The 15,707-nt window shown below is 37.9% G+C and overlaps 1 protein-coding gene across 1 annotated transcript in view; it reads left to right on the forward strand.

Annotated features, from left to right (window-relative positions):
• CHD2 (chromodomain helicase DNA binding protein 2) overlaps positions 1–15,707 on the forward strand; it is a 120,537-nt gene that overhangs the window by 7,693 nt on the left and 97,137 nt on the right. Inside the window, exon 3 of the mRNA XM_008573044.1 lies at positions 12,057–12,288. Within this exon, the coding sequence (XP_008571266.1) occupies positions 12,057–12,288 (232 nt within the window). The remainder of the gene's footprint in view (positions 1–12,056; positions 12,289–15,707) is intronic.

Here is a 15,707-nt window from a genome sequence, read left to right on the forward strand (position 1 = left end):
GGGTTTTTTTTTTTTTCCCCCCCCCCCCCCCCCCCGCCTTCCTGTACTTTCTAAGTCTATCTTCAGGAGCCAGGTTGTCCTGGCCTACAATGAGAGCTTGTTAGTCAGTTAGGGAAGAGATTTGTGAGAATGATTTTAGGAGGCAAGTCCCCTTTTAGTTAGTTGAAACCTTGGGTGTGTTTTATGGTTAATCCTCTCCTAGAATCTTTTTCTGAGAAGAGCCAGCGTTTTGAGGAAGCATATGATTCTTCCTGGACTACAACAGCTTCTTGTGTGAGTCACAGCCCTGCTACTGGCAGTCACTCTGAGCAGATACCTTTTTTCCCTCTCTTGACTGGTAATTACTGCCTTGGTTTACTCTCTGCCTCATTTCCTCTCTCAAGCTCTTGGAGTACAAGAGTGAATAGTGAATATTATGGTGCAGTGCTGCTTGGATATAAATGTAACAGCAATACTGTTTACAAACGGCAGTAGCTTGCTTTTAGTAATCAATCTTCACCATAGCATTATATATTTGACTTAGAATAAACTGCAGGTTAGGCATTATGCTATTGGAACTATATCCTCTCTCTACTTCCATTTCCTTTTTTGGGGGGGTTATGGGTTAGTTGAATTCTATTTTTTGTTCCTATTTCAGACCTTGAAGAGCTTCCACTGTCCAGCTCTTATCCCCAGAATTTAATTTTTAAAAGCTCTTTATGTGTTTCAAATTTGAATGTTTTTCCATATGTTATAAGTATATGCAACTTCAAGTGTCTCCACGTGTTTCAAATCTTCTAATGTAGCACTTGTTCTTACATTCTTTTCTAATAACCTTTGGTCTTTCTATTGCCTGTCCCATTTTTTTTCATTCCCTTTTTAGGCCAGTTTTAATAGCAGCTTGAGTTTGTAGCTATGGAAGCAAAGGTAAGATAGGGTGCTAAGAAAGGAGGTTAGTAAGCTTGATGGATGAGGAGGGGTTTCTGTATAAAATGTTATGCCACATCCAGCTCTAAGCATACCTTTAAAATGTATATGCTGATTTTCACTTCAAGATTTCTGAGTTTCTGCTGTGTTCTCTAGTGCTTTACATTCTGTAGTTTCTCTTTTTTAGTGTATTCTTCTTATACCCTTCAGATACTTCCAAATCTTAGATTCTAGAATTATTTGCTTTGAATGCAGTTACACTGCATTCTGAACTCCCTTTCCTGCTAGCTTATAAAAGGTAACCACGTAAAACAAAGGGCTGAAGTAGTGGACATGGACATATTGTGAAGCAGTTATTTAGAGGAGTGGTTTTCACTTGTTGGTGGGTTTTGAATTGTAACCATCATTAGGAAAAAATAAGTGAATAGAATGTGATAATAAACCTCAGGGTATCTCATTTGTATGGGTTATTTCTCAGTCTGGTGGTGCCTGATACTTGGTGATCTTCTATTAGGGATATATTTTATTTTTTAAAATTTAATGTGAGGGTAAGTGTAGCAGAATTAGTAACCCCCTTAAAGTTAAACACCTTCTCAAATAACTATCAGAGTTCTGTTCCTTTGAAGGCCTGTGGGTGGTCCTAGGTCCTACTGAGCTCTTTGACACCTGTTCCTTTCTGTTCCTTCAGTTGATTTGTATGCTTAGGAAGGATTAGTAGATACCTCTCTGAATTTGTTTATGCTGGTTGTACTTGTAATTTTGCATTTTAATTAAATGTTAAATCAGTAGTTGGAATGATTGTGAGAGATTATTTCAATGAAAACTAAGTTAAATACTTTGGGAAGACTCAGTAATAATTGGTGGCATTTATAGTGCCTATTGTGAGCCTGGACCTTGTTCTAAGTCCTTTGTATGGCTTAATTTGTGTAATCCTCACCACTGTGTGAAGCAGGTATGATTACATCCCTATATTGTAGATTGGAAAATTGAGGCACAAGGGCCAGTGAGTAGTAGAATTCGGATTCAAACATGGGCAGTTTGGCTCTAGGATCACTTAAGCATCTTGTGAAAAGTTGCTGTCAAATTTGTTGGGTAAGAGGAAACTATATAGGAGACTGGGGAAAAATAGTAAAAATCTTGAATAATTCTGTTCTCTGCTTTTAAAAAACTTCATTTTGAAGAAACAAAAACCTCAAAATCATAATGCATTGTGGATGTGATGGATGCCAGAAACACAATGTTGTTCAAAAGGCCATGATTTTACATCAAAAGATTCAAGTTAAAATGTAGCTCCTGAAGTGATGCCCATAATTTAAGAAACATGAGGAAAGGTGGGTTGGTGGATGGGGAGGTACTGGAAACCGCAGAAGAACTTTACCCCTGTGCAGTTTGACTTCCATTGCCACACATGCACTTTGGATTTGGCCACAGTTTATGAAAATTTGTGCTTTCCTTCTGTTTTTTTTTTTTTTTTTTTTTTCTTAGTTCCCAGATAGGTTTTGCATAAGAACCACTTGGGGAATTTTAAAAAACAGGCTAAGCTTAGTTCCCAGATAGGTTTTGCATAAGAACCACTTGGGGAATTTTAAAAAACAGGCACCATACTTGATTGGATTTTAGGGGTTATGTGGTAGCTTGTGGGAATTGTCAGAAGCTCTGGGTGCGTCTGTCGCATAGCCAGAACAGTTCTATAAATATACCCTCTGGGGAAATAGTTCTTGATGTGGTGGGTGTTGAAAATCTTAAGTGATTAATGTGTCTTCAGCTCAGATATCAGTTTGACATTTGAATAGAGACAGTATAGGGCTGGTAAGTTGTAATTTTGAAGGAAGAGGGTGATGGCTCAAATTCTTGTAGTCTATGTCCCTTGCTTTAAAAAAATGTCTGTACCCTCTGAATTTAGCTTTATTATAGGCATTTAAATCTTCAGATTTACTTGCTGAGAATCACCAGGGGTGTTTGCCTGTTTTATATAATACTAGGCTTCTTGCTTGGAAGTTTGAAAATTCAGTCACTCTGGGGTTGTGCCCAGGAATCTTCATGTTGACCTCACATCTCAGGTGATTATTGTACTGAGGCAGGTTTGGCAATAAGGGCCAGTGGAACAGGGTTTGGGTCTCTGTTCTGCTTTTTTTTTGTTTCTTCATCATTTTTTTTGTTTGTTTTTTTTTTTTTTAAGATGACCGATAAGGGGGATCTTAACCCTTGACTTGGTGTTATTAGCACCATGTTCTCCCAAGTGAGCCAAATGGCCATCCCTTTATAGGGATCCGAACCCGTGGCCTTGGTGTTATCAGCACCACACTCTCCCAAGTGAGCCACGGACCGGCCCTTCTTCATTGTTTAAAATAAGAGTAAGAGTAGGGCTGGCTGGTTACTCAGTTGGTTAGAGCAAGGGGTATTATAACACCAAGGTCAAGGGTTCAGATCCCCATACTGGCCAGCTGCCAAAAAAAAAAAAGGTAAAGGTAGTGCTTGTAAGATAGAATTAAATAAAATAATGCTTCTAAGGCAGTGGTTTTCAACTAGGGCAATTTTGCACCCTCATTCCCCAACCCCTCTGATTGGGGGCAGGGGTGTTACCTGCATCTATCTAGTGGGTAGAGGTCATGGATGCTGCTAAACATTCTGTAGTGTACAGGACAGCTCCTCACAACAAAGAATTATCCAGCCCAAAATGTCAATAATGCCACAATTGAGAAACTGTGGTCTAAAACATTTAGAAAAGTGCTTGTCACAGTGAATATTAGTTGTTACTAAGAAAGTTGGGGCCCCTCACCTTTGTCCGATCTCAGGAACTCTTTACTTCCTATGACTATGGGCATAAGTTTCACATCTACGGTTGGGGTTGGTAGTTAGGCCTTTTAACCTTTGAACTATGGAGTTGCTGAACGCAGCATCTAACTTATAGCCTATGATTTAGCTAATAAGGAAAGAGACTCAAGAGCTGAAAGGGACTCCTGGTCAAAACTAGTCCATTTATCTTTAGGGTTCTAAATGGATGTAAATACATTGCTTGAGATAGTTAATTACACCTTTGTTGATGAATTCTAGGGAGGACTTTTCTCCTTTTCATGGTTGATTCTTTACAAAGTCTGTTGTTTTTTTACCTGAGTAGAAAGCTTGCTTTGTTCATTGTGTGTAATAGATTGCCAAATCCTGATTAGTAGGTAGGTATTTGTGAAATGGTTTATCCAGTTTGTACTTTATCCACGCTCCTGACTATACTTCATTTTTCCCTAATGTGATATATGCCTGGGTGTCAGTTGTTTGGTGCTTCATAACATATTTAGGACTACTCATTTTAATTAGTTATTGGGGAGCAGAAATAACATGATAAAGCTAAGGTGACTGCTGCCTGGCTCCAGTTGAGAATTTTAGACACATACTTATTAAAGGCAGTTTCCTCCCCTGCCCCCTTTACCTCTGGATTTTTTTTTATCTGTAAAGTACTGATGGGATTTAGCCTTTTTTATCCTGTGAAATTTAAGCAGCATTTTGTGTGCGCTTTTTCTTGTATGTGTGCTTTTTTTTCTAATGTCAAAAGACAAGATTTCAACACATTTAGTTTAAAGATCTCATTGGATTTTATTAGTGATTCATGAATCAGGTAGCACCCCATCTATAGAAGATAGAAGGGAGCTCCGTTGGGCATTGCAGAACAGTTGGTTATTAGGGTAGCTTGAGCAGGAATAAGGAAACAACACGATACAAAAGAGCAGATTAACATCAGGTTACTTCAGGTTACTTTTTTTGTAAGGGTTAAAGCAGAGGGGACTTCCTTACCATGCTTGGTAAAATTGGCCTGTTTGGGCATTTGGCTATCATCTCTCTCCTTGAAGGTAAGATAAATAGCTTAGAAGTTTAGCATGAGTGACTCCATTTTGGTTTGGTCTGTTGTGGCCTAATGCAAGGAGCTTAGTTCAAATCAGTTGCTTCCCATAAATTTTATTTAACCTTGGAAAGAGGATAGTGTTTACCAGTGTTAAGAGTAATTTCCAGCAGAACTGCTGAATCCTAGGAAGGGTCTGCTCCTTAGAACTGCCTGATCGGTTCTGCAGTGTTAGAAACATACCTTCTTTTTGAGAAATTAAGAATTTAGAAAAGTTCAAAGAATACAGTTAAAAGTTTTAAATTATAAAAGACGTAGCTAAAATCCTGTTTACCCCTTCTCCCAAACTGTCACTTTCATGAACTTGGCATATAAAAAGTTGGCATTTAAAAAATGTACATGGTTCACGTAATATATTTTGTTTTAAAATTTAGTAGTTTGAAATTATCGTGTTAATATTTATAAATCTAATTCTGACCTAATATGACTGCTCCATTTAATTGCATAGTAAATAAATAGTTCACATTTTATTTTCTCATATGTGGATATGTAGATTATTATTTTTTATCTCATGAGTGGAGCTCTGAACATTATTATACTTGCCTCCTCCTGCACAAGTTTGATTTGCCTAGGTTATATACCCTTAGATGAATTGCAGGATTCAAATGCATATTATAAGGATTATTGTTTAATGCCTTTGCTCTGTTTACTTTTTCAATGCTGTATATGGAGCTGGCCCATTAGCTCTGTTGGTTGGAGAGCGGTGTTCTTAACACCAAGGTCAAGGGTTCGGATTCCTGTACCAGCCAGCTGCTAAAAAAAGAAAAAGAAAAAATCAGTGTGGTATATGTGTATTATTTTCCTTACCTTCTCCCCATCATTAAATTTTATCAGACTTTAATTTCTGCAAGCAGATGAGTGTAAAATAATGTAACACAAATTAGCAGTGAGGTTTAATTTTCTTTTTTGTAAGTTTATTGGCCATTTCAGTTTCTGTAATTGTATGTCCATTTTCTTTGCCCAGTTTTCTACTGGATTTTTGATATGTAATTCTTCATATGTTATCTTTTGTTATATATGCATTGAAATTTCTTTTCCCACTCTGTTACCTGTCTTTTAACCTTGTTTATAATATAACCTATGTTCAGAATCGTAGGACTTGAACTAGAGGTGGAGGAGATCTTAAAAATTCAGTTCTATCAGGAACTACATCCAATATTCTTTAGCAAAAAAAATTTATGACTTAATCTTTGCCTTTTCATCCTCTTAAGACACATACAAGTGACTGAGAAGGAATAGTTTTACTTCAGCTTTGGTTGGTTTAATAATCTGTTCATCTGAAGAATTTATGTCTGACAAGGACAGTGATACCACATAGAGGTTGATAGTGTGAACTCTATACTTCAGCCTGTGGGGTTACATCTTATACACACACTTGGGCTTTGTCTTCTTTATGGGGTTATTGTAAGGATTAGGGAGATTTTTGCATACGTCTGACATATATGTGCACCATGAAATAAGCTATTCTATTATTGATAGAAATTTAGTCTGGAAACAAGTTTTATGGAATTTTAGTGTAGACTGTTTTGTGTTTTTGTCAGATTTTGCTTTCACCAACAAAAACACCAAGCTGTGCCAACCAGTTCAGCCATTTTGTAAGTTGTTAGGAAAATAAACTACTCAAGTGCTGAAATGGCTGCCTTTTGGTGGAGAACCCACAGGCTTACTCTTTTAAGTGGAATGTTGCTGTGCTGCCCTCTGGTGGCCATTTAGGAAATGGCAATTTAAAATTAAAAACGGAACAATAGCTATTAATATTGCTTACTTTCAAAGTCCAGTTGTAAGGACTTGATTTTTACCTACTTCAGAAAGGATCTTGGGGCCGAGCCCGTGGCGCACTCAGGAGAGTGCGGCGCTGGGAGCACAGCAGCGCTCCCGCAGCGGGTTCGGGTCCTATATAGGGATGGCGGGTGTACTCACTGGCTGAGCGCGGTGCGGCCGGTCTCAAAAAGGACAAAAAAAAAAGAAAGGATCTTGAAGAGATACCAAGTCCTTTTTACCCACAAGTGAAAAGAAGGGTTAAGCTTTTTTCCTATAAGCATTTATTTTCTACTGGACTCTAAAATCTCAGTTTTGACTTGAGTTCCTTTATTTTTGTATTGTATTTCCCTAATAATTTGTTCAATCAAAAATTATAAAACTTATTTGCAACTTATTTGCAATTACTTAGATTTTGAGTAATTCTCAGATAAACTGGATTATCATGAGGATTCTGTATGTGTGGTGGATAATCATTCTTGAAAATTCCATTTTTAATTGCCTTATAACTATTAAGCCATTGGAAATGAGGTAATTTTATTACTTTATTATTTGGGCAAAAGCTTAAAGGACTCCTCAGCCACTAACTCAGTTTAACCCTTTTTATTAGAATCTTTTGGGCTTTCTACCTCCTCTACTACTCTAAATCAGCGTGAAAGGTATAGTTTAGTACTAATAGTATTTATTATTATAATTAAGTATTAATAGCATATCTACATAATCTTTTAGGAAATGTCCTGTCCCTTGGGAGAATAATTAGACTGTCAGTGCCCTAAATGTGGAGGTATTGTCAGTGTTTTTATTTTTAAGTTTTTAAAAAATTTCATCGTTTAGGAACTTGTCCTGCTATGAGAAGTATGAAAATTAAGTGAGTAATGCCTTTATTAGGGCTTTTTAAAAAAGCATTTCCCTCTCTGAATATTTTTATTGTCTTACATCTGACTTGCTGGTTCCCCAAATAATTTTGAAAGTCTTACCTCATTCAAATCTTAGCTGATTTTGTGTAGGATTGGAGGTACTTGCATCCCCTGCCTTGTGTTTGACTATTTTGGTTGGATTTGTTTTAGACAATGAAGTAGTTTAGACATTACAAATATTTAAGACATATAATGAACAGCTATGAATTCACCACTAAGCTTCAGTCATAAAATATCACCAGTACCATTCTCTGATCACATCTGCCTCGCTCAACTCCAAGAAGTAAGTACAATTGCGAATTTGGTGTTTATCTTTTCTTGGGTTTGATTTTCATAGTCACTGGTTTTTTTAAAATTGTAAAAGTAATTTATGGAAGCCACAAGTCTCCTTCAAATAACCCATCCAACAGAGTAAAACCACTGTTAGCAATTTGGTTATTAAAATGCATTTACACACATAGATATGTGCCGATAGAAATAAGGCTGTGTTTCTCACCTGGATGGTATTGTATGCATTAGTACATTTCTAGGGGTCACTCTCCTACACAAATACAAAGATATACAGCTGCACAAGGAGGTATGTACAAGGATATTAATAGTTTTATTGGTTACAGTGAACAATTTGAAAATAATCAAATACTCTGTTCAGAAAAGCAGAAATATGACAGTGTATTAATGATCTTGGTAGGTTATTGATTGTGAATAATTTGAAAATAATGTAAATATACCATTAATAGGGGAATGTTAAATAAAATGTAGCATGTTTGTACTATGAGGCAGTTCAGAGGGAATGATATATTCATACATGTATACATCTCCTGATGTGGCCATTGGCATTATGTTGCATCACATCTCAATGACTCCTCCTACTTTTTTGCACAAAACACTAAAAGTATTTCTGGACTGTTCTAATTATCAGTAGACTAACAGTGCCTTTTGTGGCTTTCTGGGTTTTCAAGTTGTTAGTAGAAGATTTATCAGTCTTTTTGTTGGTAGAATGTTTTTTATTTAGTGGGAGAATATGGAACCTTACTGTGGTCCTGTGACAGTTGGTGGTGGTGATTGCCAAAATATGGTTCCACCCTTAAACATTTGTCAGGACTTAAGCAGTATTACAGTAGTTGAAAAACTAAATCAGACATTTCAAAAGTAGGCAGATGACATATTCTAGCAAAGTCCATAAATCCCCTTTTCTCTTATATACCGGGCACAAGGGACATTGAAAAGATGGGCTTAGCTCTCAAGTCTATTGGGGAGGTTGACAAATGACCAAATTATTTTTATAGGGTGGGACAAATGGGAGGCAAGGTAGTGTAGATAATAATAGCTGGGACTTTGGAGTCAATTTTCTAGGTCTGGATGTGTGTCATTGCTAAAAAGGAGTCAGTGGAGAGCACAGTGGTTGAAGCTCAGACTCTGAGATGAGGCTGCCTATTTTCACTTCTCAGTGGTAGTAACTACTGTGACAGAGGTCAGCATTATGGAAGTATCTAATAGGCACTGAGCTTAGGATAGGAGAGAGCAAAGGTTGTTTTCCTAGAGAAGGCGATAACTGAGGCCTAAAGTATAGAGGTACAGTCATGCGCCGCATAAGGACGTTTAGGTCAACAATGGTATATCATCTTGGTTTGCGTAAGTACACTCTGTTCGCACAGTGAGACAATCACCTGATGACGCATTTCTCAGAATGTGTCCTTGTTACAGGACTGTGTTTAGCTTGCTGCATGAGCAGTGGGTGCAGGAGTAGGAGGTGAACAATTCTAGGGCTGCTTCTGTGCTGTACAAGTATGCTTCAGTGTGGTTAGAGCAGTAGGGATGAAGAAAGGAATGGTTAAGTGATGAGCCTTGAGAAATTGGCAGAAGCCAGGTTTTATAGGGCATGCTGAGATGGATGTTACCAGTGACCGGGCCCAGGGTGCTTGAGAGGTTGTTGGTAGCAGTAGCTCCCTAACCTCTCAGGTCTTTGCATGCACTCAGCTGCCTTTGCTATGGAGGGCAGTTTCTAGGTACGTTGCCTTATAAGGAAATTCTGGAGCTACCTCTGTACCTTTCTATGAGCAACTGGTAAATGCAAAACTAATAAATTCCAAGTACTGCCATGGATTGTGTGGTACTGACTCACTAATGGGTATTAGCTGGGGAGAACTTTGTAGTAGAATGGGAATCAGCTTTGTTGTGAGAGTCTTAAATTGCTGTTTGCATAAGGCTTTGGTTTTTATGAGTGCCGCTTTCATAGCTGTCATTTGATGCTCTCGTGACCCTACTGGTAGATGTCACAGAGTATGGCACAAGTTAAAAGTTGGCACAGGCCGGAGGTGATTGAGGACTGGAACCCAGGCAATGAATGCTAGAGACTGCACTTTTTAGCTTCCTTTTCAGCCTTCCTCTTATTTTCTCTTGCCTTCTGAGTGGTCACAAGTGTAAAATATGAATGATTCAGATGGCTTAGTGAGCTAGGCTAATCAGTTTGCAAAGGGCTTAAGGAATCAGTAAGTGTAATGAGGCCTTGAAAGTGTTGAGTCACTTGTTACAGGGATAAGATTGATTTTTTTTGATTCTAAGGTTTTGACCCCTGTGGTAAAATAGAAAGAATGTAGACTTTAGAGCCGGAGTTGGATTGGAATCCCTGCTCTCTTCCCACCCCCCTCCACAGTTTCTAGTTTTTTTATTGGCCAGTTACTTAAAATGCCTCAGGGTTTTTTTGTCCTTCATATGGGGATAATAATGCCTAATAGGGTTGTTCTGGGGATTAAGAAAAACAATACATGTAAAATACTTAGCATAGTGCCTGATACTTATGAGGTGATCAGACAATTGTATGGTTTTATTCATCTTTCTCCCCTTGCCATTTTTTCTCATTGCTTCCTCATCTTAACTGAAAGGCCCCTGTACTGTAATGTGTTTACTGTGGATTACATGGGATTATTTGGGTCAGTCTGTTTCCAGTGTACTGCCTTGTTCATTCTGTAGATAAATTTCTCAACTGATATGAAGTCATTCCTAGTTTGGGAGATATGACATGGTAAATATGAAGCTTCCCTTTACCCTTTCAGGCTTCATGCCATGTGTCTCATCTCCTGGTTGCTGAACTCAAGGACCTTTCTGTTAATATTACTGTAGATTCTGGATTTCTCCTTGCCTTCCCTCCTTTGTTGTGCCTCCCCGAATGAAAGGTTTTCAAGCAAAAAGTTGAGTGATCTGTTCACCTCTTTTGCTATAGAGTCCATAAACTTTAGGTCTTTTTGCTTTGAGGTATCTTTACTCCTAGCAGCATGCCCCTAAATTGCTTTTTCACTATTAAGGAGGGGTATATTGCCTTCTGTGCACTTGAGGTTGATACTCTATCATCCTTAGCCTTCTGTTGTTTCTGTTTTGTGGCTTCAGCCGTTATCTACCTGTAGTCATGTACCACATAACAATATTTCAGTCAACAACAGACTATATAGAACTATAATGGACTACATATAGGCAGTGGTCCCATAAGATTATACTGAAGCTGAAAAATTCCTATTTCCTATCAATGTAGCCATCATAACATCATAACATAGTAGGAGCAATAGGCTATATCATTAGCCTAGGTGTGTAATAGGCAGTAGGCTGGACCATCTAGGTTTGTGTTAAGTGCATTCTGTGATGTTCGCACAGTGACACAAGCACCTAAGGATGCCTAGTCATTAAGTGAGGCATGACTGTGCTTAGATTCTTCTTCTCTGAGAGATGTTTGGAATGAGGAAGGGGGCGGGGGATGTGTGGAGGCCAGTAGCAGTCTTTATTGAATTAGGTGTTCTCCTTAGAATCTAAGTACCCTCTTTGTTTATTTTTTTCTGTTAAATCCTCTTCTGGGACTCACTGCAGGAGATACCAAGGCAGGACCTCTGGATTGGGGTTAAAGTGTATGTATTTCTATAAAGATTCCGGATGACTCTAATTCCTCTTTGTTTATTTTTTTCTGTTAAATCCTCTTCTGGGACTCACTGCAGGAGATACCAAGGTAGGACCTCTGGATTGGGGTTAAAGTGTATGTATTTCTATAAAGATTCCGGATGACTCTAATTTGCACCTATTATTGAGAACCACTGATTAGATAATTGCAACTAGATTTCATTCTTCCTCTTTGGGTAACATGCTTTGGTTTTTTGTTCTTTTGTTTTTGTTTTGAGGAGGGAATGATATTTAACAGATAAGACTTAGTGGATTCAGATCTGTTTTCACATCTTACTGTGTCAGCTAGATCTGAAAGTTACTTAAATACTTCTGAGTTTCAGTTTTACTTTATCTGAATGAAGGGGACGATAATATTCACCTTCAGAGTTTTTTCAAAAGAGATAATCTCTCTCTGTAAATCAGCTGATATGTGACATCTAACACTCAGGAAATGGTAGCTATTAGGTAGGGATGCTGAAAACCATAGTAATAACATTATTCGCAATATACAAATATAAAAGTGAATTTGAAGATTTTGATATTATGTTATCAAAATTACTATCTGCTGACTTTTGACCATGGGGATTTTTTTAAAAAACAGATTCTTGTGGCAGTTCTTAAATGTTTTAAAATTACTCTCTCTTCTCTTTTAAATGAAGTCATTCAGCCTCTGAAGAAGCCTCGGGTTCAGACTCAGGCAGCCAGTCGGAGAGTGAGCAGGGCAGTGATCCAGGAAGTGGACATGGCAGTGAATCGAATAGTAGTTCTGAATCTTCTGAGAGTCAGTCGGAATCTGAGAGTGAATCAGCAGGTTCCAAATCCCAGCCAGTCCTTCCAGAAGCCAAAGAGAAGCCAGCCTCTAAGAAGGAACGTATAGCTGATGTGAAGAAGGTACCTACTTTGCCACGCAGTACAAATGTTCTGTTAGCTAGGACCAGCTAGCAGACCTTTATTTTCTCTGAAATCTCATTAGTATGTCTTGATAAGGCTACAGCTCCTTTTCCTAATAATGTACTATCTGTGGATACAAGTGGGGATTGTTTTCTGCCCTAATATTGATATAGTTAATAACTTAGGGCTATATGGAAAATACTCATTTTTATAGTTTTGGTCTTTAACTTTTAAAAAAAAGGTGGTTAAAAAAATTTTATACTATGCTAATACTGGAGAAAACCATTGACAGATAATAGCAACTGTCCTTTTGATTGTGGAATGCAGTTGTAAAGCCTAGTGATAATCATAATCCAAGAATAAACACAGTTTTTATTAATCTGAATGATGAAAGGGGCAATACTTCTCACAGAAAAAAAGAATTACCTGTATCTAGGCAAAGTAGGTATTCTTTGCTTAACAGTGAAGAGTCTTCCAGCAAATAATGCAAAAGGCAAAAATTGAGTTCAGTAACATTTTCACATTGATGTCCAAACTTTGTAATGCATTCCTTTTGGTGGAAAAAATTAATTGATGTAGTAAACCATCAGAATGTGGCTGATCTTTTAAAATTTCATTTTGAGAGAATTATGTTTGAATTGCTTAAAATACAAAGGAATATCGCTTTAATATTTTTAAACATAAATTTAATGAAATAAAAAACTTTATGCTAAATTATTTTTTATTTAAGCCATACTCTTCCAAGAAATAAATCTGTATTCTGCATTCTCAGATTTTCATAATAGAACAAATAGTTTTAAATTACCTGCAAGTTCTACAGAATACCATTCAAACCTGAAATTAAAAACCAAAATAAAACCTCTTTTAACTCTTGACATAGACTTGGTATTAACCATATTATTTCATTTCTTCTCAGTATAATCATTGCTCAGTCATCTCAGATCACATGAATGGTATGTGATCTTTAGAAGCTGGGGGAAGCTGGGGAAAGCTGATGGCAGTTAGGGATAAGAAAATTAAACTTGTCCTTGCTAATTAATGTATCACTGGAGAACTAACCTTCAGACACTCAAGTGTTGTTCCTGTTGCCTGCTCAGGGTGTGTTGTACCTTTCAAAAAGACAGTTCATGCATTGATTTTTTTCAAAAAGACTGTGCTTATTGAAGTACCACTTGGAGATCTTGCCCTGAGTATCATTAGTCTCAGAAATTTGCCACCCAAGCATGTGGCAGAAGGCCTTGCTCAGCGATTTTCAGAGCCCTAGTGTCTGAGCCTGGTTTCCTCTGTACCGCTTCACCAACTGTTACTTTCTGAAGACTCCAGCATATTTTTGAATGAAGTATAATGAACACAGATAAGTTTGGGTATAATCTTTCTTATAGCGGGGAGTTATTTACATGTGGTGATAAAAGAAAACCATAGAAACCATGACATATACATGGGTATTTCAAAAAGTTCATGGAAGGAATCTTCCCATGAAAGATGAAGATGAAGTACCCTCATAGTTAGTTCAAAATTTTGTTGAAATTTTAGTTGATTCTCTTGGATTCACAACTGTTACCTGTAAGGAAAAATATTTAACTTCATTTAAGAAGATGGTGGGGAACTAACAAGGGAGAGAAAGCATTACTAAGATTAAATTTCAGGATAAAAGTACAGCTCAGGCAGAAATATTAAAATATACTTTAAAGGTTAAGATGATTGGTTCTAGAAAGTTAATAATGTGTGGTTACACATGGATGGACCTACTAGCCAGTCAGAAAGATGGGACTGTGCCTTTAATGGTCGTCATTTTAAAATAAGAATTTCTAAAGAATGATCTTTGTTTTCTTTATACACATCTTTTTTGTATGATAGCTCCACTCCACCCATCACCTCCCCCCAAACTTTAGTACCTCACCTAGGAGTACTAAGTAATTCTACATGGTAGCTTTTTCATGGAAAAGTTGAGTTAGATATCATTAACCCTCAAAAAGACAAATATGAACATAAGATGATAGGAAGTAAGCATTATAGTATGTACTGTAATAAAGTCACAACAGTTGAGCTAGAATGCATGGTTAATATCTTAAAGTGAATAAACTAATTGATGTTGTGACATTTACATGATATAGCCACTGCAGTTAAATAAAAGCTCCAAAAACTTGTGTTGAATAAAATAAATAAATTCATAGCTCTTGATCTGTGGCTGACAAGATGAAAGAAAAAAAAAATTCATAACTCTAGGAGGGGCCCAAAAAGAAGTCAGGGATGGGGGTGGGGTTCAAATAAATTCATAGCTCTTGATCTGTGGCTGACAAGATGAAAGAAAAAAAAATTCATAACTCTAGGAGGGGCCCAAAAAGAAGTCAGGGATGGGGGTGGGGTTCAACCACTTGGTTATGCCTAAATTCTTCTGATTGGACCTTTTGTCCTTTAATTCTGAGATGATTCTAAGGCCATTATAGAATCTGAGGACACTGGGTTACGTAATTACATCGGATTCTAGTTTTAAATGCCTGTTCCTGGACCATTTTGCTCTTGTTTTCTTTTGAGGCCTTGCTTTTCTTCTCACTCCAGCATTTTATTTTTAATCTTTTTTTTTTTTTTTTTTTTTTTTTGGTGGATGGCTTTTACAGGGATCTGAACCCTTGACTTTGGTGTTTATTAGTACCATGCTGTACTGGCCAGCCCATTTTTTCTTTTTTTTTAAAGTCACTGTTGATAGTGTCCTCCCTTGGCTTAGTGACATTGTGTTTTTCTGGGTTATCTTTCATCACTTTTGTCTTTTTGGGGGTCCATTTTTCCACATTTTTACATGCAAATATTTCATGAGTCTCAGCTAGTGCATACTTCTCATGTGTGTATTTTGTGCCTTTCGTTTCCAAATATTTTCTTGACATTATTAGCTGTGTTTTGATGACGAACCTGTATTTCTTTTTTTTTTTTTTTTTTTTTTAATTTCCTTTTTGTCTTTTTTCGTGTCCGGCAACGGATCGCAACCCTCAGTGTCACTCCCGTACCAGACCCGGACCGGCAACGGGACCGCAACCCCCGGTGTTGCGCCCGCACCGCGCTCAGCCACCAAGTGGCGCACTGTAGCAGTGAGCCACTGGGCCGGCCCCGAACCTGTATTTCTAATCTTGGCTTCCAGGCATCTCTTCTACCTTTTTGTCTTTTTTACTGACCGGTAATGGGATCGCAACCCTCGGCGTCGCACCCATACCGGGGACCGGCAACGGGACCGCAACCCCCGGTGTTGCGCCCACACTGCGCTCAGCCAGTGAGCGGGAACCGGTCTCCACATGGGATCTGAACCCTTGGCGGGAGCACCGCCATGCTCCCAAGTGGCGCACTCTCCAGTGCGCCACCGGGCCAGCCCTACATGTTTAATTTTTATTAAACATCTACTTATTAGTGTTCCACGATCCGCTCAAATT

Source organism: Galeopterus variegatus, unplaced genomic scaffold (assembly GCF_000696425.1).
Source record: "Galeopterus variegatus unplaced genomic scaffold, G_variegatus-3.0.2 Scaffold868, whole genome shotgun sequence".
Lineage (NCBI taxonomy): Eukaryota > Metazoa > Chordata > Mammalia > Dermoptera > Cynocephalidae > Galeopterus > Galeopterus variegatus.